The 26,342-nt window shown below is 53.3% G+C and overlaps 2 protein-coding genes across 4 annotated transcripts in view; one reads left to right on the forward strand and one right to left on the reverse strand.

Moving 5' to 3' along the window:
* LOC102158693 (CMRF35-like molecule 1) overlaps positions 1–26,342 on the forward strand; it is a 437,861-nt gene that overhangs the window by 304,916 nt on the left and 106,603 nt on the right. The gene's annotated exons all lie outside the window — the stretch shown is intronic.
* DNAI2 (dynein axonemal intermediate chain 2) lies at positions 3,244–26,000 on the reverse strand. 3 transcript variants are annotated; one of them, XM_005668636.4, is made up of 13 exons: positions 25,904–26,000; positions 21,682–21,875; positions 21,136–21,297; positions 20,035–20,156; positions 17,462–17,604; positions 16,377–16,490; positions 13,097–13,236; positions 12,085–12,207; positions 9,467–9,690; positions 8,125–8,260; positions 7,117–7,263; positions 6,042–6,266; positions 3,244–3,956 (listed from the first exon to the last, which is right to left on the reverse strand). In XM_005668636.4, exons 2-13 carry the CDS (start codon positions 21,862–21,864, stop codon positions 3,855–3,857), a joined length of 1,821 nt encoding a protein of 606 aa, XP_005668693.1. In that variant the 5' UTR covers positions 21,865–21,875; positions 25,904–26,000; the 3' UTR covers positions 3,244–3,854. The 3 variants fall into 3 exon arrangements, with proteins under 3 accessions (XP_005668693.1, XP_005668692.1, XP_084839827.1); XM_005668635.4 differs by having other exon boundaries at positions 3,244–3,959; XM_084983701.1 differs by having other exon boundaries at positions 3,244–3,959; positions 16,154–16,490.

The following is a 26,342-nucleotide window of genomic DNA, read 5'->3' on the forward strand; positions in this document are numbered from 1 at the left end:
CCTCCGGGCTCTCTCCCCGTCTCTCCAGGCCTTGCTCACTGCCCTGCTGGTCAGACAGCAGCACCAGCACCTTCTCTCCTCTGCCCAAACACCCGCTCCATTGTACACGGCCCCCATCCCCCGCGAGCACACCCTGCACACAGATACACCTGCGCCTGCACACACACACCGCCTGGCTGCCTCGGGGTCATCCTGGGTCTCAGCTTCGTTGGTCCTTTTTCATGGAGGCCTCTCTGCCAGCCCCACGTCTCCCCTAAAGTCTAGGTTAGTTCCTCCTATTATCCCTCTCACAGACTCTTTGCTTTTCACAACCGTCATTCTACATTTAACTGTGGATCTGTCAGCATTCTGTTCCTCCCACTAGTGTGGCAGCTCCGGGAGAGCAGGGCCTGAATCTGGCTTGTTTGCTGCACCATGGCTGGTGCCTCGTGTGATGCTGAGCCAAATCGGCTGCCTCTAAGCCCCATAAAAGTGGCTTCTGTCCATCCCGTTTCACCCCAAGGATAACCCTCAGCACCTAGTGGCTGGCCGTGGGGACCTCTGGATCTGGGAGACAGAGAAGAGCCAAAAGGGGTGCTGATCTGACCTGGTGGTCTGCCAGAGGCCATATCTGCTTCCCCTGGTGGGGCTCAGTGCCAACCCGGAGGCCTCTGGACCCCAAGGAACACTTAATTTTGTTTCTAACAAAGGGCAACCCCTGCCCCAGGGCCCACAGGACCCAGGGGCCACACGAGGGAAAGTGGGACAGGAGTTCCGTTGTGGCTTCGTGGGTTAAGAACCCGACTTGTATCTATGAGGATGTGGGTTCAAGCCCTGGCCCCAGTCAGTGAGTTAAGGATCCAGTGTTGCTGTGAGCAGCTCTGATTTGACCCCTAGCCTGGGTATTTCCATATGAATCGAGTGTGACCCTAAAAAAAAAAAAAAAAAAAAAAGGGACTGTGGGACAGTGACTCCCATGGCTGCAACTAAAGCATCCTTGGTAAGTGGCACATTAATCAATCCACCCATCCAGGCGGAACAGGCCCAAGAGGAGGAGCACACCCTCCCCCTGCTCGAATGTGTCCCATCATCCACATTCCACGCCCACCGGCTGGGTCTGTCCAGAGGCATCTGGATGCATGATGGCTTTTGTTTTGCTCCCAGCTGGGGAAGATGAAGCAACAGGCTCCAGAGGAGGCAGTCACGGGTGAGGGTGGGCTGCGATGGGCATGGCATTCAGAGCTCACGTCACCCTTTGCTCCCCATGTCTGTGAGGACCTTCCCTCCCTCTCCCATTCCTCAAATGCCATCCGGCACAGTGGCACCCTCTGTACCACAGCAAAGGGTTTGAGGCCCCAACGGTGGCCCACTCTTGCCAGCACAAGCCAAAGGCCCAAATTCTGGTACAGCAAAAGAAGGTTCTCTGTTGGAGCTCATGGACCTGGCATCTCCCCCAGGGGTGCACCAGTGTGCCCGGGGCTGATGCAACAGGGAGCTATGCCAGTAGCACCTCCAACCAGTTAATGTCAATCCAGCATCTTCCGAGACATTGCCAAGGGTCCCAACAGCTGCAAAACCACCCTCAGTGGAAACAACTGATCTTGGGGCAGTTCTGGGGGTCCCATTTCCTCCCGTGGTAAGTGGCCTGTCACAGGAGATGGTACAGAGCAGGGGTGGGATGTGCTGGCACCTCTGCCAGCCTGGCCTGTGCCTCTACCGGGAACACCAGGAGCAGGGTGCATGCCGGCGTCAGCTCTGGGGTCAGACTGGGGGCTGAGATCCCAACTGTGCCATTTGCTCCCATGAGACTCAGGCAACTCCCTCCTCCTCTCTGTGTCTCACTTGTCACATTGTGACTCAGGGCTTAAAGATGCTGACATCACTCCTGGGGCTCTTGCAAACATCAAGTCCTCGATAAACGTGTCCCGAGGTGATTGTTTTATGGTCTAGCCACAGTGGCTACTGAATTGTTTTTTTTTTTCCTTTGGGCACAGGAGTGGCTGACCCTGGCTTCTTCCACAGTGAGATCCTAACACAGGCATTTTGTTTGTTTGAGGGCCACACTCACGCAGCATATGGAAGTTCCCAGGCTAGGGATTGAATCTGAGCCGCAGCTGCAATCGATGCTGTGGCAGCACCGGATCCTTAACCCACTGAGCCAGGTTGGGGATGGAACTTGCACCTCTGCAGTGACCTGAGCCAATACCTTTGGGTTCTTAACCTACTGTGCCAGAGTGGGAACTCCTAGCAGGCATTTTTAAAAAATTTTTTATTTACTTTTAAAATTTTTATAATTTATTTATTTTTTGCTTTTTTAGGGCCACACCCAGGGCATAGGGAGATTCCCAGACTAGGGGTCCAATTGGAGCCACAGCTGCTGGTCTATGCCACAGCTAAAGCAACGTGGGATCTGAGCCACGTCTGCGACCTACACCCCAGCTCACGGCAATGACGGATCCTTAACCCACTGAGCAAGGCCAGGGATCAAACCCACAACCTCATGGTTCCTGGTCGGGTTTGTTTCCGCTGCACCACGACAGGAGCTCTTCCAGGCGTTTTTTTCAAGGGCACTTTTGTTTTCGTTTTTTTTGTTTTGTTTTGTTTTTTTGTTTTTGTTTTTTCTTTTTGCCTTTTCTAGGGGCACTCCCTTGGCATGTGGAGATTCCCAGGCTAGGGGTTGAATTGGAGCTGTAGCTGCAGGCCTCTGCCAGAGCCACAGCAATGTGGAATCCAAGCCGTGTCTGCAACCTACACCACAGCTCATGGCAACGATGGATCATTAACCCACTGAGCAAGGCCAGGGATCAAACCCGCAACCCCGTGGTTTCCAATCGGATTCGTTAACCACTAAGCCACGCCGGGAACTCCTCAAGGACACTTTTGGTCCCCATCCGGATCACCTGACACCCACAGAACCAATGGAGGTCAGGGCTTTTCCTGCTGCAAAGCTGCCCCTGAACCATCCTCTCGCTCTACCTACATTTCTGGTCACCGGACGCTCTGCTTTGCTGGGTTTTCGGGGCAGCCCACTGCCCATGCTGGAGCCTCCGTGGGCCTGCACTGTCCCTGGCCCACAGTTGACCACTGTGCAGGGTCGGGAGTGAGCTGCCGGGGCTCCTGTCCCGGTTCTGCCAGCCACGGGCCCCGTGACCTGGGCAGGTCCCCACATCTCTCTTGGAGCCTGGAACCTGTTTCTTCCTCTTTCAGGGAGGGATGCTCAGAGCACAAACCTTGCAGGGACTTTATCCACAGAATGACATGAGGTAACATGAGAACAGTGCATAACGAGCACTACCCGTCAGCACTATTGTTACTAATTTAATTTTAGGAGAATGAAGATGGGAGAAAGCTTTTGCCGCGCATAAGAGGAACCAGGCTCCTTTCATCCGCCGACTCCCGCCCTCTGGGAGGCAGACGTTCCCCAGGGGCGCTGCTTGGAAAGCTTCGAAGTGGACAGCTTGCTGCTCGGACGTGAGTGGGGAGGGTCGGGGGCACAAGAGACCCCTCCCTCCACCACAGGCCTTCCCAAGGCTTTGCAAACTTGTCAGGAAGGCCCTCACAAAGATGAATTCGAGGGAACGGGCAGGGCCGGGTGACACGGGCGAGGTCAGCTGGCGCGTGGCTGAGATGAGGGGACCAGCTCTGGGAGAAGCCCTGCCCCTTCCCTCCCTCTGAGGGGTCTCTGGGGATGATGAGGGCTCAGGAAGCCATCAGGGACCAGGGATTTGCAGGGTTTGGGGCTGGGTCAGGGCCCCTTTGCTCCCCCCGCCCCGAGACCCTTTAAGGGAGGCGCTCAGCCCCCCACTTGTAAAGCCAGAGCTGCGCCGAGAGATGGGAACCGGAGGCGCACGTGTGAGCGGGACTGCGGGCTGCGGTCAAGGCTGACCTTCCAAGGTCGGGCTCTCTTCGCTGCCTCTTTCTTCCTCCCCTCCGTCCTCTCCCTCCACCTCCTCGTCTGTCTCCAGACTTGGTCGCCTCTGCTACGGAAAGACAACACAGAATTGTTGGGGGCGGGGGGCAGGGGGGCAGGCCTCCCCTGCACACAGGAAGTGAAGCCCTTGAACCTGGGTTGCTGAGCGCCCCGGGGACGATGCTGCCCACCCCACGAGGGCTAGGAGCTCAGCACAGCGGCACAGCCTTGGGCGTCTGCCGCTTGCTGCCTGGGCAACCTCCAGCTGGTTCTTCCAGAATCCCCTTGGTCCCCTCCCCTGTCAAGGGGGCATGATTTCTTGCAGGGCTGGGTCTGGGACTAGAAATAATGAGGCTGTAGTTCCTCTAGTGGCTTTTGGCGATAATGAACCTGACTAGCATTCATGAGGATGTGGCTTTGACCCCTGGCTTCACTCAGTGGGCTAAGGATCCAGCGTTGCCACCAGCTGCAGCTCAGGTTGAAGACAAGGCTCGATCTGGCGTTGCCGTGGCTGTGGTGTCGGGCAGCGCCTACAGCTGCAATTTAACCCCTAGCCTGGGAACCTCCATAGGCCGCATGTGTGGCCCTAAAAAGAAAAAAAAAAAAAAGAGTGTAAGGATCCAGCTATGCTTTCTCAGCTCTGACCCCAGAATTTCTGGCCAATGGCAGACCAGACTCAGAGGCTGGCAGGAAGGGTGCCGTGGGCAGAAGAGGGAGGGGGCCAGGTCCCTGTGAAGCTTCGCCCCTTCTAACAATCAGCTTCTTCAGTTGGAGTGGCCAAGTTTTGTGGGAGCACATTTGGAGACCCCAGCACCAGGCATGGAGTCTGTGGTCACAGTGCAATTTGTGGGCATTGCTGTCTGGAGGGCCGGGGGTCCAGGGGTGATGTGAGGGAGGCGCCCAGGGCTATGGGTGAGAAATCAGGGACTCCAGCCTTGCCTCGGCCCTACGTGTACCCCACGGATGGTGTGCGAATAGAGCCCCTCAGATCCAAGTATGTCCAGGTGTAAAATGCACCTGACAAAATTACAGCCTGTTTCTCGGGCCAGTGGGATGGAGGCAGGTGTGGGGAGCAGTCACGAGAAAGAGCCAATCATCTCCTTCGTGTGCTCACCCCCTTTGGTCACCATCCCTCCATTAGGCCTGAGAACTTGCCACTTGGCTCCCCTTGTTGGCTGGGCTGGCTTTACAGCTGGGCGCCCTGTGGGTCACACTGCATGTGCTGACCAGGGCACACCACACGCTTAACTTTCTGCTGCCCTTGTCTTGAACTTCTCAATACTTTTTTTTTTTTTTTTTTTTTTTTGCTTCATCTGCTGCATGCAGAAGTTCCCGGGCTTAGCAATCAAATCTGCACCACAGCAGTAACATGCCAGATCCTTAACCCACAGAGCCACTGGGGAACTCTTCCATACCTTTGAACTAGAGGCCCCACATTTTCCTTCCTCCCCTAATTAGGTGGCCAGTCTTACTTACAAGGGCAGACATTGGCCCCCATTCCCTCGTCTTTTCCCTCCTCTTTCACACCTTAGCATCTTATCTGTGGGCCCCTAAAAGCAATGGTCCAGACAGACGGGGTCTTTTTTTCCCCCTCTATCCCCTGGCACAGAAGGGGGCCTGGAAGGTGACCAGGCACCACCTTTATCGCTCAATCTACTCATTTTCCAGATAAAAATTAAGGACCAAGAAGTCAAGTGACCAACCCAGGAGCTACAGCGCAAAAGTGCTCTGGAGGTGGGGCAATGGATAGATGAGCTCAGGACCTCCCCTTGACCCCTGGCGGGGTCACCAGGGATCTCACACGCCACTCCCCCCCAGGTCTCCAAGGCTTTCTCTCTGATAACTCGTATACCCTCGGGTTCTCATTCAGTTGGTCACGTGCAAGTTCAAGTTGCCCACCGTGGTGGGGAGAGGATTCTGAGAAGCACGGGGCATGGCTCCTGCACTCAAGGAGCCTGACGTCTGGAGGCTTAGGATTCCTCAAGGAAAGGGGAGTGATTCCTCCCATTTGCCTGATGGACAAATAAAGGTCCACCTGATGAGGCCCCCTGCTCGAGGTCGCCCAGGGAGGCAGCCCCGGACACTGTGGGTCCCTCCCAGAGGACCCCCCCCCCCACGCCCCATCCCCAACTCTGCTCAAGGCCCCAGCAACCTTGGGCTTCTTCTTCATGGCTTCAGCCTCCTTCCTCTTCAGCTCCGTGAAGATGACATCAAAGAACTCCTCCTCCGCCTTGGAGACCAGCTCCTCCAAGTTCAAGGTGGGCTCCTCCTCCCTCAGGTCATCGTCCCTGCCCTCCGCCTTGCCCTTCTCCTTCAGCCGCATCTCACGGTGTCTGGCCTCCAGGATCTTCTCCCGCCGAGTCTCACGCTCAAATATCTGGGGCGCACAGGGAGGAGAGGCCATGGGGCGAGACAGGCCATGGAGGTGAGTGGCTGCCTCCATGCATGGGGGCCAGGAGGGTTCCCCTCGCTCTACTCCAAGCAGCCCCCACAGAGGTCCACACTCAGGGCTTCTGGCAAGAAAGGAGGGCTAAGTATTGGGGCCAGAAGGCAGGAGCAGGGGACACCAAGGGACTCTGTTCCAAGGAGTTCCAAGAACAGGGACACAAGTATGAAGAACGCCCTCGAGGGTTGTATACCACACGGCGGCCCCGGGTCCATGGAGGACCAGCTCAATGATGGGACCATAATCTCAGGCAGAGCCAGCAGAGTCCCCCAGGGTCTCAGCACCGGGGTTTTCAGGCCCTCTGTGGGCCCCACGGTTCTGCAGGGGCATCTCCAGAGCTCCCTGGCAGGGTGACAGATCTCAGCCCCCCAGCACCCCTTCCCCAGGGCTGTTCCCCTCCAGCTGGCTTCTCCACTGGCATCCTGCTAAGTCTCCATGGGGGCAGGTTCTGCTGCAAAAAAAGGATATTGTTTGAAACTAGACAAATTGACTGAATCCAACCGCTTTGATTTGCAGCTGAAAGATGGAAGCCTGGCGAGATTAAGTGACTTGCCCAGGGCCACTTGGCTCCTGGGTGATGAAGCCAGGGCGGATTCAGACACTCCTAACACCCATATCTCGTGCTCATTTCAGGACACGAGGCTGCCTATCCCCAAATGTCCCCCCATTTCCCAGGAGGTGACAGAGAGGGGTGTCGGTTCTTCTCTGGCTGCCCTGCTTGGCCAGGGGCCCAGGTCAGGATAGGAGCTGGCATGTGCCTCCCCCCGGGCCCCGCATGTACCGAGGAAGCCGTGTTCTTCTCGTTCCTCTGGAGGGTGCACAGCCCAGAGGAGACCTCCAGCAGCGTCGCTGTCCCCAGCTGGGAACCACAGGCGATGAAGGACCCGCTGTCCTGCACCCGGAGGCTAAAGAGGGCCTCATCACACACCTGTTGGAGGGGCAGAGCCGGGCAGGGGAGGAGAGAGGAGCAAGGTCATTCTTTCTTGGTCTGATTACCTGGCTCCTGGGGAGGCTGAGAGAAGCAGCCCCCTTCAAACATCCTTCATGACTCGCCTGACCCCACCCTCAACCCGCAGGACAGAGTCCACACTTAAGACGGGCTGCAAGATACTTCACTCCCAGCCTCATCGCCCGCCTTCGGTCCAGCCCTGCTTTCTTTCTTCTTTTCCTTTGTTTAGCTACACTTGCGGCACGAGAAGTCCCCGGACCAGGACTCGAACCGGAGCAATGGCAGTGACAACATCGCATCTTTAACCCATTGAGCCACCAGGGAACTCCCAGCCCCACTTTCATTCTGCAATTGCCCAAACCCTATGCTTTTTTTTCTTTTCTTTTAGGGCATATGCATATGGAAGTTCCCAGGCCAGGGGTCAAATCGGAGCTGCAGCTGCTGGCCTACTATGCCACAGCCACAGCCACACCAGATCCGAGCTGTGTCTGTGACCTGTGGTGAAGCTGGCAGAAACCCTAGATCTTTGATCCACTGATTGAGGCCAGGGATCAAACCCACATCCTCAAGGAGACTAGTCAGGTTCTTAACTTGCTGAGCCACAGCGGGAACTCCCCCTACGCTTTTCCATGACCTCAGCCTGCAAGTCTCTGCTCGGGCTTTGCTGATACGATAACATTAGCTCAGGCTGGAAGGGTCAGTGGCCAGGAGCCTAAGCTTCTTAGGGAACAGGGCTGGCAGGAGAGGAGGCCAGGCACCTGCTTGTTTACCTTTGTTAATTTCCCTCAGGTGATTCTGAGGGCCTGGATGCATGGGGAGGGGTGTGTGTGTGTACATGACCTTCAGGCTGAGGGCGGGATCACACTGCTTGAACACAAAGTCCCAGATGTCCAGGGTCCCGTCCATCTTGGTGGTGAAAAACACCGCCGGCCTTACAGGGCTCCAGGCGCCATCAGTGAGATAAGCCATGTGGTACCTGCCGGGAGCCGGATGCCACCGGTCAGGGACCGCTTTGGTTGGGAGGGACACAGATCCCACAATGAGATGTCACCTTCCACCTGTCAAGAAGGCTAAATCATTAGAAAAAACCAAAGATGAGTGTTGGTGAGGGTGTGGAGAGAAGGGACCCCTTGTGCCCTGTTGGCGGAATGTAAATTGGAGCAGCCACCACGGAGAGGAGTATGGAGCTTCTATATGTGGAACCCCATGGCATAGGGAGTTCCTGGGCCCGTGATCAAATCTGAGCTGCAGTTGTGACCTAAGCTGCCGCTGCGTCAGTGCTGCATCCTTAACCCACTGTGCTGGGCCAGGGATCAAACCTGTGTCCCAGCGCTCCCAAGATGCCACCGATCCCATTATGCCATAGCAGGAACTCCTGGAATCTGGATTTTACAAAATAACTCCTCCTGGAAGATTCTGAGGCAAGCAGGTTTGGGAACCACTGGAACCAAAGCAACCCCTTAGGGTCCATGGTGGCACTGACTTTGCAGGGGTCTGTGGCTGCATAAGCTGGAACCTCAGACGCACACTTAGGAAGGCGAGAAGGGAATCTGTCCCCAGGCCCAGGTCGCTGCTCTGCTCGCTCGGATCCCCCTGGCACGGCGGCAGTTCTGCAGGGCATGGCTACCCGGCTCACCACCCCGACGGGTCTCAATCCGATGGCGTCCCCTTGGCCTCTCTCTGGACAAACAAGGTGAGCCCCGGCCCCCTGCCCCCCACCCGGCCCCAGCCTTTCTGATCCAAGACTGGTGCTCTGTCCCAAACCCCCCCTCAGCCCCACCCCCCACCTCCCAGGAGAGGAGACCCACCGAGCTGTCCTGAGCAAGTGCCAGACTCTCACTCCAAGCCTCCTGGGTTCAAACCCCAGTTCTGCTCGTCACCTCAGCTAAGAGGCCAGGAGCATGTGGCTTTGCCTCCATGTAGCTCAGTTCCCCAGCCCAGGGAGGCCACGGGAAGAGCAAGGCTGGTGGGGATGGCTGGAGGGTCATGAAAATGAACCCATGGCTGTCATGATTGTCAATCTCAGCAGTTTGATGCTTATTCCTTCAAACTGAATCGAGCCACTTCCTAGCAGGGGCTTAGGTGTTTTAGGAAGTGTTTTTTACATTTTACGGGTGTTCACAGAGAGGGGCCTTGTCCCCTCCATCCCCTGCATCCCCTCCCGCCTCCGCGCCCCGCTGACTTGGTCCACATGATGGATGACTCCCGGCTGTCTTCCGACCAGATGCGGGCGGTCCAGTCGCCGACGGTCAGGAAGTTCTTGGGGTAAAACGGGTTTCTCTGCAGGGCGTAGACGGGGCCGTGGTGGCCCGAGAAGGTGCACACGATCTTCTCGGCCTGCGTCTTGGCCTTGCGGTTGCAGGAGATGACGATGCCCTGCTCTGTGCCCACCATGAACTTGGTTGGCTGTGGAGGGGGTGACAGGGGAGTGGGAGCTCCATGAAATATCAGCTCAGGGTTTAGCTGGCAGGGTGAGCGACCTTCTGGGGTCAGGGGGGTGGGGGGTGGGGGGGCATTCAGAAGTGCTGGAAATGCCCTCAGTTTGGGTCTCTGCTCCGGCTGTGCCCCATCCATCCCCTTCTAGGGATCCACCCCCACTCTTTTTTTTTTTTTTCGGCCACGCCCGCAGCATGCAGCCGACCTCTGGCCAGGAATCCAACCTTCGCCACAGCGGGAGACCTGAGCCACAGCAGTGACGACTGGATCCTTAACCTGCTGAGCTGCCGGGGCAAAGCTGCCCCACTCTTTCCGCTCATCCCATCCTTCTTTAGAAGCGGCTCAAGGGGCCCCTGGGTAATGAAACCCACCCTGACTTCTGGTCCCTGGAGAATCAATCTCATCACCAGCCTTCATCTTGCAGCATCATCGTGTCCACTAAGCACTTTGCCATAAAGATCCTTAACGTCTGTTTACACATAAAGTAAATGAATAAATCTAGAAGCGCCCCCTCCAGCCTCCAGCTACCATTCCCTGCAAAACTGGGTTACATTGTACATCTGTGTTCATAGCTTTTTTTTTTTTTTCTTTTGGCCATGTCTGCAGCATTTGGAAATTCCCAGGCCAGGGATCAAACCTGTGCCACTGAGGTAACCAGAGCCACAGCAGTGACAAAGCCAGATCCTTAGCCTGCTGAGCCAGGAGGGAACTCTGATACCATCTTTATTCATAACAGCTAAGAAGCAAAAGCAACCCACCTGTCCATCAACACACAAAAGGATAAACAAAATATAGTCTCTCCATACACTGTACTGTTATTTGGCCACACAAAGGGAGGACATTCTGACACGTGCTACAATACTGGATAAACCTTGAGGAGTTCCCGCTGTGGCTCAGCGAAAATGATCTGACTCATACCCATGAGGACACATGCCTGATCCCTGGCCTTACTCAGTGGGTTAAGGATACGGCGTTGCTATGAGCTGTGGTGTAGATTGCAGACGTGGCTCGGATCCTGAGTTGCTGTGGCTGTGGCGTAGGCTGGCAGTGGCAGCTCTGATTCGACCCCTAGCCTGGGAACTTCCACCCATATGCCGTGGGTGCAGCCCTAAAAAGCAAAAAAAAAAAAAAAAAAAAAAAAAAAAGGGAGGGATAATCACATTACGTCCCAAGATAGTCCTGGGTGATTACCCACGCTCAGTACGAAAGGCAGTTACTAGGGTCCGGCACACAGAGGGGGGAAGATGAAGACTAGCGGCCGCGTGGTCACTGCATCTAGCGCTTGGCCTGGAAATCCCTGGTGCCAGGACAGAAGGTTTTTTTGAGTCCTCCCCACGGTGACCTCCACACCCAGGGTCAGGGGTCAGTAAGATGGCCTTCCACAGCCCACCACATTCATGCCCTGGCGTGGGTGAGGATGCCACCCCCAAGGGCTTGGGAATGATGTCACATGGCCTGGAAGCAAACCAGGAACAGTCCCAAGGGAGGAGCCAGGCCAGGAGCCATCTGGGGAGGTTGTTTTCTTGCTTTGGAAGGAGTCTTTGTTTGCAGCTTCTAGAAGCTTCCCTCCTCAGATACATCCACCTCCTGGTTTTTTTTTTTTGGGGGGGGGTCTTTTTAGGGCCATACTCGCGGCATATGGACGTTCCCAGGCTAGGGGTCGAATCAGAGCTGTAGCTGCTGTCCTACACCATAGCCACAGTGACACCAGATTCAAGCCATGTCTGCGACCTACACCACAGTTCATGGCAACGCCATATCCTTAACCCAGGCCGGGGATCGAACCCACATCCTCATGGATACTGGTAGGGTTTGTTACTACTGAGCCATAACGGAACTCCCACCTTACTGCTTTGACATTTCTTTCCTGTTCTTTCGCAGGTGCCAAATGCCATCCTCTGCCTGTGCTCTGGTTTTCCAAGGAGTCTCCTCTGATCTCATTTCCTTCTCCAACACCTCGTCTTTCCCCACAGGAAGGAAGAGACCAGCTCAGGGTCCCATGTGAGGCAGGGACAGAGGCCGAGCCTGGCCTCTGAATGCTGGTCCTGGACAGGGCTCTTCTTGTAGCACAGGGCTTTCTGGAATCCTGTCCTGTCAGAAAGTTTGCCTTCTGATCAGCCCAGCCACTAGCCAAATGGTGACGCTGAGGGAATTAGAACCGCCTCCTTGCTCTACTCTGCTGCCCCCTGCTGGAAAGGTATTGTAACGACCACACAGATCTAGGAGGACCAGGAGAGGATGGCGCCTCCTGGACCAGTCCAGGGCACAAGATGAGAAGCCTCTGATACACCAGCCACGGGTCTGCCCTTGGCTCTGGCTGCCCTGGAAATGGAAGTCAGGAAAGGGAGAGGCAGGGACGCTCACCAGAGTGGACTCAAACTCCAGGGAGATGGCCCCCAAGGCATTCTCCAACTGTTCCTTTTTGGTGATGTCCATGACAACCACCTCGGTGGGCTCACTCATCTTCCGGATGTCCCACCACATGACCTGATGGGCAGAGGGGTCAACGCTGAGACATGGGCTCCCTCGATTCTCCTGGCGTTTGCCTTCCTTTCCTCCTCTACCTTTCTTGGGGCCAGTCACTGCGGCCAAAAGGGAGTCTGACAACTGCTACCAGTGACACAAGGGAACAAACATGCTTTGAGAATCACTGCTCTGGTCCACAGTCCCAAGCCTGGCTGATCATCAGAGCATGGGCAAGCTTCCTTAAATCCAGAGCTACTGAGTGAAAACCTCCAGGTGGGGGCCCTGGAGTCCATACCTTTAAAGGCTCCTCATTATATGGCAATATACAGAAAACATCAAAATGCACATATATTTTGACCTAGAAAGCCCACTGAACATATGCTTCCTGGCTGTGCAGAAATCGACATAAAAATGTACTCTTTGCCACTTTTTTTGGTTAACTACAAATTATTAAAATCTACTTTAAAAACTATAGCATACCCATAATTTATTACATCTTTAACAGGCATAGATAAGCACTTTATAAGATATGAAATCATCTTCAAGTCATGCAAAACAAAAAAGTGCAGATCAACGTGTCAAGTGTGCAGAAAGAGAGTGAAGAGAGAGAGATACGTTTGCTTCTGCCTGCAGACCCTGCCCCTGGAGGCAGAAGAAAGAGGATGGCGTGGGTGGGGGCCGCCTAAAGGGAGGAGGGACTGGGAGGCTTGGAGGCAGAGGTGGGAGGAAGGCGTTTTACTGTCTGCCTTATTCTACCTTTGGGGTTTTGTTCCGTTACATGTATTACCTAGTATTCAATTTTAAAAATGAAATACAAAAGGAAACATTCTTAGGGAATTTCATTGAAGCCCCAGGGAACCGCTACTGCTCCCCACCCCCTTTCCCCCTACAGCGCCTGGCTGGTCGGCACCTGCCCGTCCGTGGATGCTGAGAAGCATTCGGTGCCCGTCTTTGACTGCAGCCAGATGGTGCCATATACAGGGTCTCGGTGGCTGAACTCAATGGTGGACAGCTCTGCCACCAGGCTGCCTTTCCGGGTGTCCCAACAGGCTGGTGGGGAAAGAAATGAAAGGGAGCTGATGGGGTCATAGGCGTCTTTCCTTTGTGCAGGGAGCACGGGATAAGAAGGATGCTGCTTGCTTGGTTTGGCAGGTATTTGGTTATTTTAGAATCAGGGCTAGGTTCAAACCAGCCTGAGTTTCTATCAGACTCCAAACCACCACGCTTCATTCATTCCATTGATACCCTAACACATGCTGAGCACCACGCGGGGCCCTGGGGAAGCCACTGGAACTGGGGCAGACACAATCCCTGGGAGGCAGGACGCGGACCTGCACGTACAGCCTGTGCTGTGATCACTCTGGAGGGAGACACACGGGGGTGGTCGGGGAAGGCATCCTGGAGGAGGAAGTTAGAAGGAAGAAAGACTGAGGATGAGCTTCGGGGAAGGCTCTGGAAAGTAACACCATTTAGGCAAACCTCTCCTGTCGCATCGACTCATTCCCTTTCAGTCTCTGTTCCTTGGCTGCTTCTGATCGGAAAGAAACCCACATAGGAGATTTAGCCTTTCTCCTGATTGATTATGAGTACTTCATCTCTTCTTCTTTACCAAGAAAGATGGGAAGCTTATCCTTTTTATTGCTTTGGTCCTGACAGATTCTGTTTTCATTTTCCCACGCATGCGCGGTGAGCACCCACCCTTTTACTCAGCGCTATTTCTAGGAAAGCTGGTTTTGTAAGACAGCAACAAAAGAACACGATCCACAAGTCTTAATGCATGGAATCCAAGTCCAAGCCATTTGGCCCTGGACCTCTCTGGCCCAGAAAGAGGTTTTCTTGGCTAAGCATGCTCGATTGGGGACAGCAATGCCCAAGGATGGGTTCCCCTGTGTCCACTGCAGGCAGCAGCGCCCCAGAGCCTGGGCTGGTCTGAGCTGGCATGAAAAACCACTGAAAGAGGTTATGAAAAATGAGCCAGGCAGGGCTCCTAGCCCCGGCCAAGTAGCTCTGCTAGTAGTCTTTTAGAGCCCCAGCACCCAGAAAAATTTGCTGGGAGACATCTGGTTACCCGAATCTATTTCAGAACCCAGAAGCTCCCCCAGAAAGGAGGCAGCAGGTGTAAAAGGGAGATCAGAAGCCACAGTGCGCTTCTGAGAAGTTTCCCCACCGTTCCAGCTCCCACTCTTGGAGCAAGAAGAGGATATGGAAAAGCACGTGAAGATAGCACGGGAGGGGAACCCTTTTTGTGTCTGGTCGAGTCTGGCCTGGGGTGTAGACCAGAATTAAGCATTTAGCTGTTTCAAGGCCAGAGGTGGCGGGCAGGCAGGAACGTTCCGGGTCCATGTGGGCAAGTTTCTTCTGGGCTCACCAGGGATCAGAATGTTTTCTGAGTGTGCCGCCAGCAAAAATGGCACAGTTGGGACCGCTGAGGATCCCCGCCTCCATAAAGGCCATGAGAAAATTGGCAAAAGTAGTCGGATTCAACTTTATCAGAACTCTGGATATTAGCCAAAGCTTGCAGCGAATCAGAGCGTTTATTCAAGAAAAACAGCTGAATCTTGGTAGGAACAGTAAGTTTGTGGCATCGTGACTTGCCCTCGTTAGGATCCTATACACTCCAGTTCCATGGTAGCCTGGACAAATAACATTCTGCATTCCTGCTAAAAAAAAAAAAAAAAAAAAAAAAAAAAAAAAGCCTGGCAGTTTCTGCAGGATGGAACAGAATGGGGCTGGAGCTCTTTCAAAGGCTATTCAAAGAACTATCATTATTTGATCTGTCCAGTGGTTCCCTAGAAGGTTCTGCCTGCCCCCCTCACTTGCAAGGTTGTCTATATTCAACTTGACATGGAGCTTGCCCCGTAAAAAAGGTTTTTTGTTTTTTTTGGCCGTACCCTAAGCACCTGCTGCTACCATTACTCACACCCGTTACCACATAGGTTCCTGGGCCAGGGATCGAACCCATACCACAGCAGCAACTCAAGCAGCTTCAGTGACAACACCAGATCCTTAACCCACTGCACCACCAGGGAACTGCAAAAAAGGTCTTTTTAACAAGGCAATTTTGACAATAATTATAATTACAGGCGACTGATTAGCTTTGCAGCGTTTTGAAGTGGTGGCTAACACATGGGGCGAACAATAGGCTAACCAAGACGCTTAAAAGGAAAAGCCAGAGATCAAGATGCCCAAAGGGATTTTGAAAAGCTCCGATGTATTCCTGGGACCTAGAAGGTCACAGGCACGGGTGCGGCTGGGTGGACGCCCAGGGCTGTGCAAAGGCTCGGGAAAGAACCGAGCAGGCCCTAAGGTCTCACCTCTGAGAAAATCAATACCATAAAAAGTTGGTTCTTTGAATACAAAATTAACCATCCCCTAGCCAGACTGACCAAGTGAAAAAAAGAGAGAGAACTCTCAAATTACTAAAATCAGGACAGACACAGGAGGCATTACTACCAGCCTTACAGAAATGAAGTGACGGTGAGAGAATATTCTGAACGATTACATGCCAATAAATTAGATAACCCAGGTGATGTCTTGAGAGACACAGCTATCAAAACTGATTCAGGAAGAAATAGAAAATGCGAGAAGACATATCAAATGAAGAGGTTGAATTTTCCTTTTGAAAACTACCAATAAGGAAAATCCCAGGACCAGCTGGCTTCACTGGTGAATTCTACCAAAGCTTTAAAGAAGAATTAATACCAACTTCAAAACAAAAAACAAGAAAAAAAAACAGAAGTGGAGGGAACACTACCCCACGCATCCTATATGGCTGCTGTTCCTCACACCTGTTACCCTATAGGTTCTCCTGGCTGCCCTCCCAAGAGGGAGCTCCCCAACGGTCTCATTATCCCTTAGCCTCTAGCTACCCTAACCTAGCTCAGAGTAGGTGTGCAATAAAGGTTCCTGGATTTCACTTGACCTGTAATTTTCTAAACGTTTTATTTTGAGCGAATTTTAGACTCACTTGCATTTGTAACTGAGGACACGGCTGAGGTGATCAGCAAAACCGGTGTCACCGGGACATCTGGAGTTGGTCAGCTGCGGGAAGTACCCACCGCACTTTGTCCTCCACAGCGAGGGGGTCTGGCAGGTGGGCTCTGGTTGGACAGCAGTCAGGACCAAGGGGCCTCAGACCCCAGGGGACACGGGTGGGCTCCTGGTTAAGAGCCCGGGTCCCTCCTCCTTACCGATCTGCCCATTGTAGCAACCTCCCAGGAGCACGTGGGAATCTTTGGGGTTGTATTCCAAGGTGACAAGAGGAGAAGGCGGCTTTAGGGAAATTTCTGGCCGGTTGGGGTTTTCTATAAAGCAGAACAACAACAACAACTATAGATGTGCATCTTACCAGACCTGGAAAGAAAAGGACAGGGCCAGTTTAATCCCCTTCTACAGGTGGGGTGTCAGGGGAGGAAAGCCTTTCTCCAGGCTGCAACCTCTGGTTCTCAGTGGCTAGCACCTAGCCCTCGGGGCTCTTCTACTGGTTTTATTTTGGGGAATCAAGATTGTGTGTGTGTGAGAGAGAGAGACTGTCATTCTACTCCATTTCCCAGGTTTGCTATAAAATGTGGTTTGGGTTCTAAGGTTTTACGTGAAGGTGACTCTCCCCTGACTTGTGTGAACCAGTTTCCCTGTCCGCATCCTGGGGATAATGACGGAGTCCAGCCCCTGGGGGCGGCTGTAAGAGCTCCTTGTAAGAGCTTTAGTGTAAAGCTCAGCAGCCACACCTGCTAATAATGGCTAGTGTTTATTTTCACAACGCCAACAAAGAGGGACTTCTGAGAGCTTGAAGCCTACCCTCTGCCCACAACCTGCCACGCTCTGTCCTTGAAGTGAGCACCACTGTCAGCAATGGTCCCTGTTCCCAAGTGGACACACTGCCCCCTACTGGGGAAAAGTGCCAGGACAGGCAGGACGGAGGCGAGTCCCCTTCCCTCCCCCTTGGGTCCCTTCTCAGTTGGCTGGGGACTCTTTCTGTATATGTTCATCAGGGGCTCGGAGCTGGGACTCCATGGGGTCTGGTCTTGAGTGATTTAAGATCTCAGAATGACGAGTTCCTGCTTCTGCTCTGGCTCCGCTGGGCTGCACCTGAACCCAGACAGGGAGGGGATGACACCGTGGCTTCTTCCCTGGTCCCTGCGCATCGCCGGGAGGGAACAGCCCCCTGAGAGCCTCACTGCTTCTACCCTCCTTCCCCTGCTGTCACTGGCCTCTGCCCGGCTCCCTCATGCTTCCCTGGGCACTGGACCCCCCCACCCCCACCCCCGTTTCTCACCCAGGTCCCAGATGTATGACTCGTTGCTCATGCCCTCGGGTGCCCGCTGAAAATTCAGGCAAGAATATGCCACTGCCAACTTCCTGTTGCCATCGGGGTGCCAGGAGAGATGTGTGGCTGATCGCTTAATTTCCTGGGGATCCCTTTAGGGGAGGGCAAGAGGGCAGAAGACTGGAGCGCCAGGATCCCCACATTTCTTATTTGCTACATTTGTCCTTAGAAAAAGTCAAACATATTTAAATATTCACTCAGAGAAATTTATTTTTTTCTTTTTAGGGCCCTACCTGCGGCATATGGAAATTCCCAGGCTGGGGTGGAATCTGAGCTGCAGCTGCCACCTACACTGCAGCTTGCAGCAGGAGCACTGGATCCTTAACTGATCCGAGCAAGGCCAGGGATTGAACCTGCATCCTTGTGCATACTTGTCAGGTTCTTAACCCACTGAACCACAACGGGAACTTCCAGAGAAATTTATTTCTTAAACAAAGATGACAGGACTCTCTTAATCAGAAAACTGACCTCGCCAGCCATAAATAAAAAGTAATAATGAAAAATTAAGACCATGGAAATCAAATACTAAATTTCAGTCTGATGCTTTCATTTGCTGAAAGTTTTGAGTCTGAGGCTTGACTTCTCATTACTATTAAATTATAAGGGAAGGTGACAAATCCAGCAATCATGCTCCTTGGCATTTGCCCAACTGAGCTGCAAACTTAGGTGCACACAGGAGTTCCCGTTGTGGTGCAGTGGTTAACGAATCCGACTAGGAACCATGAGGTTGCGGGTTCGGCCCCTGCCCTTGCTCAGGGGGTTAGGGATTCGGCGTTGCCATGAGCTGGGGTGTAAGTCCCAGACTCAGCTTGGATCCCGCGTTGCTGTGGCTCTGTTGCAGGCCGGTGGCTACAGCTCCGATTAGCCTGGGAACCTCCATGTGCCACGGGAGTGGCCCCAGAAAAGCCAAAAAGACAAACAAACAAAGAAAAAAAACCCCTGCACACAGATGTTTCCAGCAGTTTTATTCATAAACTACCCAAACCTGGACCCAACCAAGAGGTCCCTCCGTGGGTGAATGGATAAACTGAGGCACATCCAGACACTGGAATATTATTCAGCATTAAAAAGAAGTGAGCTATCATGCCATGAAGAGACATGGCGGAAACTTAATGTGCATTATTAACTGAAAGAAACCCATCTTAGAGGGCCACACCCCGTGTGCTTCCAAGGATATGACATTCTGGGAAAGGCAAAACCATGGAGACAGTACAAAGATGAGTTATTGCCAAGGGTTTGGGGGGAGGAAGGGATAAATAGGTAAAACACAGGGGATTTTTAAAAATTGAGGCAGAGTTGATTTACAGGGCTGTGTTAGGTTCAGGTATACAGCCAAATGATTCAGTTATACGCAGATGCTTTTCCATGATAGGTTATTACAAGATATTGAATATTGTTCCCTGTGCCACACAGTATACTTGCAGTTTATCTATTTTACATATAGGCGGGTGTATCTGTTAATCCCCAACTCCTGATTCATACCCACCCTTTGGGTAACCATAAATTTGTTTTCTTTGTCAACAAGGGATATTTAGGGCAGTGAAACTCTTCTGCATGTTACACTTGGAATAAACAGCACAAAGAGTGACCCCCGTGTAGACTACCGCCTCTGTGCTCTAGGCTGAGTGGTCCCCCCAGATTTCCTATGTCGAAACCTAATCTTCAATGAGCTTCTATTAGAAGGTGGGGCCTCAAGGAGGTGATTAGGTCACGAGGGGGGAGCCCTCATGAAGGGGGTTAGTGTCCTTATAAAAGAGGGTGCAGGAGTTCCCATCATGGCTCAGTGGTTAATGAATCCGACTAGGAACCATGAGGTTGCGGGTTCGATCCCTGGCCTTGCTCAGTGGGTTAAGGATCTGGTGTTGCTGTGAGCTATGGTGCAGGTTGCAGGTGCGGCTCGGATCCTGTGTTGCTGTGGCTCTGGCATAGGCTGGCGGCTACAGCTCCGATTCGACTTCTAGCCAGGGAACCTTCATGTGCCGGCAGGAGTGGCCCAAAGAAATGGCAAAAAGACAAAAAATAAATAAATACATAAAAATGAAAAATAAAAGAGGGTGCAGAGATTCCCTCATGCCTTCTGCTCTGAGTTCACCATGAGCAGATGGCTGTCTATGAATTAGAAAGTGCATCCTCTCCAGACACAGAATGTGACCGTGCTGGCACCCTCATCTCGGGCTCCCAGCCTTCAGACCAGTGGGAAATAAATTTCTGTTGTTTATAAGCCACCCCACTTATGGTATCTCATTACAGCAGCCTGAACTGCCTAAGGACAGGTGAGAATGAGGTCAGTGTTTGCTTACTCTTTCCCCAGACTCTGTCCTCCCTTTCCACCAACCAGACCTGCCCCCAGGGTAGGGACCACTTGTCTGCTGGGCGTTTTACTGCTCCGCCCCTTATCAAGCTCGGAGCACAGAGGGCATGGTACCCACAGCGTGGGGTGATGGGCAAGGGGTCACCTTTGGGAGCACCCACCCATAGAGGCGACGGAGACTGGCCAGACACCTGTCTGGCTGTAGAGGTACCTGAAAACATTGATGGTTTTAGCTGAAGGGGCCTCATCCGTCACCTCTACTGCATCCTCATCATCGAAATACTCCTGGTAGATGTCAATGGCATTATTCTGCTTGATGCAGTGCTCCATGATCTGAGGGGGACACATCGGGAGGTCTTAGCGGCAAAGGGAGGTCCTTTAAGCCTGACCAAGGCTGAGATGGAGTCTGGGAGGCAAGATATCTAGTGGTTTTTTCCCATTCTTCCAGCCCATGCATTTTCAATGTGGGGGGGCGGTGTGGAACAACCCTGCCCCCAAAGCAGTGGAAGTTGGTTCTTGGGGGTAAAATAATATTACTCTTTGCACAAAGCACAGATAATCATACAACATATAAACAATATATGGTATATATACACTATTAAATTTTCATGGTGGGGGAAGTGTCTAAAAAGGCTAGTTGGGGCACAATGAAAAAAGGTGAAGAAACACTGCTCCAGACCAACAGAGGTAGTACCCACTCCGTATATGGCATCCATCTCCTGGTTCTTCCACCCAGAAGGCAACTCTCCATTATTCCAAATGGCCAACAAGGAAAAGCTCAAGTGCAAGGGCCACCTCCTCCAGGAAGACGTCCCTGATTGCTTCCCTCCTTATGGGGCAAAATGCCAAAGCATCTCCCTCCTCACAGCTTTTCTTTCTATGTCATACAGTGATTGCTCTGTATGTGCCCTTGGCCTCCAGCAGACTACAAATTCTTTGGGGACAGGATGCATGAGAATTTCATTTTTGCAATCTCTACTGAGGCTAGTAGAGATTAGAAGCTTCGTCCAAATGTGTGGAATGAACGGATGATCCCTATTGGCAGGTAGCTGCCAGGTGGGGTTCCTTGGGGGTCTCTTTGCCCAAGGGTTTTCCCACTTTGCAGATGCCTTCTAAGACCTGTTCAGCCTTGGACTTCCCTGACTTTATCCTTCAGTCTGCTGTGTGGACCTGTCTGCCTGCTCCCAGACAGCAGGGTCCATAAGGCAGCTGGCGTCCTCCCCTGAGGAGCCATAGCCGCTGAGCTTGCCGTGCGGCTGGGGAAGCGGAGGGTGGCTGGGGCCCTGATCACTGGCGCCGAAGGAAGCCTTACCGAGCCCAGCTGCGTGATGGCGTTGATGTAGTTCTCGTCCTTTTCCACCTTCTTCCGGAAGCGGATGGTCTGCTCCAGCTCCAGGGGGTTCACGTCCTTGGGCCAGCCCCCCTCGACGTGGTTAACCCCCCGGGTCTCCATCTCAAACCGCTCCGTGTTGGCCTAAACAGGGAGCCAAGGATGAGAAGGCGCCTGCCCCTGGTGTAAGTGTATGGCCACTTCTGCAAACCAGGATCCTAGGGCTTCCGGGTCCCTGGGCCCTGGTACCCTCCCACTGGTCTGGAGGCTGGGAGCCTGAGATGAGGGTGCCAGCACGGTCACGTTCTGTGTCTGGGGAGGACACCCTTTCTAATTCATAGATGGCCATCTGCTCACTGTGAACTCACAGAGCACAAGGCATGGGTCTGAGGGCAGTTCTGCCCTCAGGCGTCCAGCATCTGCGATGGTCCAAGCTAACTGGCTCCAGGGGGATGGAGTCACCCAGTCCCACCTCCCTGACCGGGCGCCCACACCTCCATTGGCTGGGGCCCTGGGGCAGGGACCCACCTCGTGTTCCGACATGCTGGTGGAGCACTGGATGCCCTTGTCCACGGGGTTCCGCTCCACGAACTGCTGGGCCAGCTCGGGGTTGGGCTGGATGTCGATGTTCAGCTCTGCCTGGCGGTCGGAGAAGTTGCACTGCTTCCCGAACTCGCTGCGCCGCTTGACGTACACGTACACGATCTCCATGGCGCCGCCGGCTGCGGGGACAGAGGGGGCTGTGCCACGAGGGGCCCCACCCGGCTGCTTCCCCCTCCCCACGGGCCCTACCAGCGGCGGCTCCGGGTTCCCAATCTGATCGGGATGGTGGTTCCCTAAGAGAGTCACCCAGGCGCTGCCTCTGCATTTGAAAAGGTAATTTACAGAGAGCTACGTGCATGCTCAACACGACGCTGTTCAGTCCTTACCGCTGCCCTCCGAGGTGGACCGATTTCATTTTCTTAATGTTGTCTTTTGAAATCCAAAAATTCTATTTATTTATTTTGCTTCTTTTTAAGGGTCGCACCTGTGGCATATGGAAGTTTCCAGCTAGGGGTTGAATCAGAGCTGCAGCTTCCAGCCTACACCACAGCCACCGCAACACCAGATCCGAGTCACCTCTGCAACCTACACCACAGCTCTTGGCAATGCTGGATCCTTAACCCACGGAGCAAGGCCAGGGATTGCACCTGCGTCTTCATGGATCTGAATTGGATTCGTTTCCACTGCGCCACAATGGGAACTCCAAGTTTTAAAATTCTAATGAGGTCCAGTTTCTCATTTCTTTTTTTTAATGGGCCATGCTTTCAATGCTGTAACTGATCAGACTTGGAGGAAATATTTGCAAATCATATTTCTGATAAAGGACTTGTATCCAGAATATCTAAAGCCCACCAGATCCCCCGGGGCGGTGAAGAGCAGTTCCAGGGACTCTTACGGCATGTCCACTACAACGCCCCCAAACAGGCATCCCAGTTCTCATTCTGCAGATGACAAAAACGATGGTCAGAAAGTACCAGGTCAAAGGTCACAGTTCTTAATTCTAAGTACACCCAAGACCCAGACACATCTGGCTCTAGAGCAGTGATTCTCAACCTTGTCTACACCCTTATAAACACCCAGAGGGCTTTATAAAAATCACAGTGCTCAGGCCGAACTGCAGACTAACTAAATCATAATCTCTCAGCAGTTTTTTAAAAAACAAAATAAAACACATAGGAGTTCCCTGGTGATTCAATGAGTTAAGGATCCAGCGTTGTCACTGCAGTGGCTCTGGTTACTGCTGTGGCATGGGTTTGATCCCTGACCTGGGAACTTCCACATACCATGGGTGCAACTAAAAACAGAAGGAAAAAAACCCATGTAATTCCAGCAGGCAGCCAAGGGTGAGACCCACTGATTTAAAGTGAGGGCTCTCGGAGTTCCCTCCTTGGCTCAGCAACAAGGAATCCCACTAGTACCCACGAGGATGAGGGTTCAATCTCTGATCTCACTCGGTGGGTTAAGGATCCGGTGTTGCTGTGAGTTGCAGTGTAGGTTGCAGGCTGGGCTCGGATCTGGTGTGGCTGTGGCTGTGGCATAGGCCGGTAGCTGCAGCTCCAAGTTGACCCCTAGCCTGGAAACTTCCATATGCTGTGAGTGCAGCCCTAAAGAGACCAAAATAAATAAATAAATAAATAAATAAAGATTCCCAGGCCTCCTCCTGCAAATGCTCATCTATATGTCTGGGATAAGTCCTAGCAATCTGCGTGTTTCACAGTCACCCTAGATGGGTATTAGAACCAGATCCACCTCCTCCAACCTCCAGGGCTTCAAGGAACCAGATGGGTGGGCCCAGGCTGCTGAACCCTGAGATGCAGAACTAAGACAGCCTAGAAGCATGTGCCTGGGTGGCCTTGGGCTCTGGAGCATCTGGGAGGGTGATAAGCATGAGAGGTTAACTCCTAGGTCCCTTTGCATCCACATACGTTGTTCCTTGAAGTCAGTACCACCCATCCCCCATCCTCCCCTCACCCCAAAGCCCCAGGCAAAACTTGTCTTGAACCAGACTCACAGAGAGCAGTATTTTCCACTCTTTCTTGTGGTTTGGAAATTCTCCTACTCGGGAAGGATAGAAGAACAGAGGGCTTGGAGAACAGAGGGCGGGGACAGAAGCACAAAATATAGCAGGTGGCCCTAATGGTTTATTCGACATGGACAAGATAGGACCTTGTGAAAAAGAATGCACATCCAATTAGCTTTTTCCCCTCCACTGGTACAATGCTGAAGTACAACAGGGCTGCACCTGAGCCCAACTCCCCCATCCCCAGTCCCCTTTCTGTCTCCCAAGGACTGCCAGTCTCAGGCAATTACAAACTGCCCATCTCTCTCTCTCTCTCTCTCTCTCCCTCTCTCTCTCTCTCCCAGTTAAAAGACAATTGCTATGAGACAGCCTGCTCCTAGAGAACACAAGGAGTCTTAAGAGCATGAGGAAACCCCAGGAAGAAAAAAATAGCCTCTTTAGCCCCGATCATATTTTTAACAGCTTTGTTTTCCTTCTTGGTGCTTCCCAAGGCCAAGCCGGGAGCGAGAACAGAGGCATTGTTTTCTTTCTGGAGGCAGACAGAGGGGACATTTAAAGCCTCGCTGGGGATGGGAAGACAGCTCATTCAAGGACCTCGAGTGGGCTCTTTCTCACAAACTGGCGAGGCATGAAGATGAATGGTGAGGTCAGAGCTGGGGGTCTCGGGAGGTCTCTCCCTGCCCTGGGGAGACACGTTCCCCAGGCTAGGCTGCCCCCCAGCAACCGTCTGAGCGGGGCTGTCTGCAAAGGGGGCTTCCAAAGGAGGCAGGAGCAGCATTACTGCCCTCTAGGAGTTTGGGGGAGGAGCTCGACCATCCGTGGGAGCCTTGAGACCCCCTGGCATTGCAGACACACACAACTGGAGACGTGCTGATCTGAATGTAAAAAATGCAACCGACTCCAGAGTTCCCATAATGGCTCAGTGGGTTAAGAATCTGACATAGTGTCTGGGAGGATGTGGGTCTGATCCTTGGACTTGCTCAGTGGGTTAAGGATCAGGCATTGCCTCAAGCTGCAGCGTAGGTCACAGATGCAGCTCAGATCTGGTGTTGCTGGGGCTGTGGCACGGGTGGGCAGCTGCAGCCTGAGAACTTCCATGTGCCACAGGTGTGACCATAAAAGGAAAAAGAGGGAGTTCGCTTCATGGCTTAGAGGTTAATGAACCCAGCTAGGATCCATGAGGATGCGGGTTCGATCTCTGACCTCACTCAGTGGGTTAAGGATCCAGCGTTGCTGTGACTGTGGTGTAGGCTGGTGGCTGTAGCTCCAATGCAACCCCTAGCCTGGGAACTTCTATATGCTACAGGTACGGCCCTAAAAAGAAAAAGAAAGAAAGAAAAGAAAAAGAGAAAAAGAAAAACAAATTCAACCATCTCCTGTATCCTGGGGCAGTCAGACTGGAACCTTCAAATATAAAAACTTGTCTTGTGCAGTCATCCTGAGCAAAGCAATTCCTGGAAAGAACCTCCCTGGGCTTAAGAGAAAGTGTGTTTTCCAAATAGTGCGCCAGGAGTTCAGTGTGGGAGCTTCCAGGGGAGGCAAGCGGAGGGTGCCCCCCTTCCTGGCCGCTGGACACCCTGGGGGTAGAAAGGCCAGAAGTTCTCCTCTTTCTCTGGCCCCCGGGGCAGCCCCCAGTCTCCGTGCCCCACCTGGCAGGACAGAGGAAGGTGGGGGAGGTCTTTTTCCCTCTTTCTTGTGTCTGTGCACCTTCTGGAATTTGCACCAGGGACTCACTGGCCTTCCAAAGAGGCTGGGCTTCCTGGTGCTCAATCACTATTATTTCTTTCCCTCCATTCTTACCAGAAAGCTCTCCTCTCCACAGGTCCAGCCTTCCCCCAGCCCAACCCCATCCTTTTAGCTGTAAGCCCTTCAGAGGTCTCTAGTCTCCTCCAGGAGACAGATGGCCTCTGGATCCGACTGGCAGCAGGGGGTGCAGAAGGCAAGGTGTTTAGAACTTGCTGGGTCCTTTGGCTCGGGGAGCGGGGAACGTTGAGAGCCGCGAGGATTAATGGGACGGGGGACACCAGCAGCGCTAGTCCCAGGATCCGCTACCTGGCAGAGCTAGGCCGGTGAGGCACCCCGCGAGGCGTTTCTGGCACTAGGGGTGATTCTCACCCTCCAGGCCTCTCCCCTCCCCTCTCCACTCGCCTCTTCAGCCGCGGACATCCACCCGGCGCCCTCCCTTACCCTCGGTCCGCTCCTGCTGCCGCTGGGTCGCCGGGGAAGCACCTGAGCCGAGGCGCGGGCTCCAGCGCTGCTCAAACGGCTGGGAGCCGCGGAGTTTACCCGTTGCCTAGCAACCCCGGCGGGGCTGGGACGCGAGGCGGCGCGGAAGGAGACTCAGAGCACGTGACTCTCCAGACCGCCACGTTGGAAGCGCCGCTTGTCCCCTTTAAGTTAGCGAGCATCGGAAATGATACACGTTTGTAGGATCTTTGCCAAGGCGCTTATCCAAGTCCACAAATCTGCATTGGGCAAGATCCCGAGAAAATGTAAATTGCAGTCAGCGCGCCTCGGCGTCCTGCGCCCTCGCTGCTCTGCGCCGGGGGCTCTGCTCTTTATTTGCTCCGGAGGTTATTTTACCACCTCTTCCTTCAGTTTCCTCGTCCACTAAGTGGGCTTTATA

The sequence above is a fragment of the Sus scrofa genome, chromosome 12 (assembly GCF_054392235.1).
Source record: "Sus scrofa isolate SSC_HxYL_T2T_F1_AM1 chromosome 12, Sscrofa_HxYL_maternal_Yorkshire_Landrace_v2.0, whole genome shotgun sequence".
NCBI lineage: Eukaryota > Metazoa > Chordata > Mammalia > Artiodactyla > Suidae > Sus > Sus scrofa.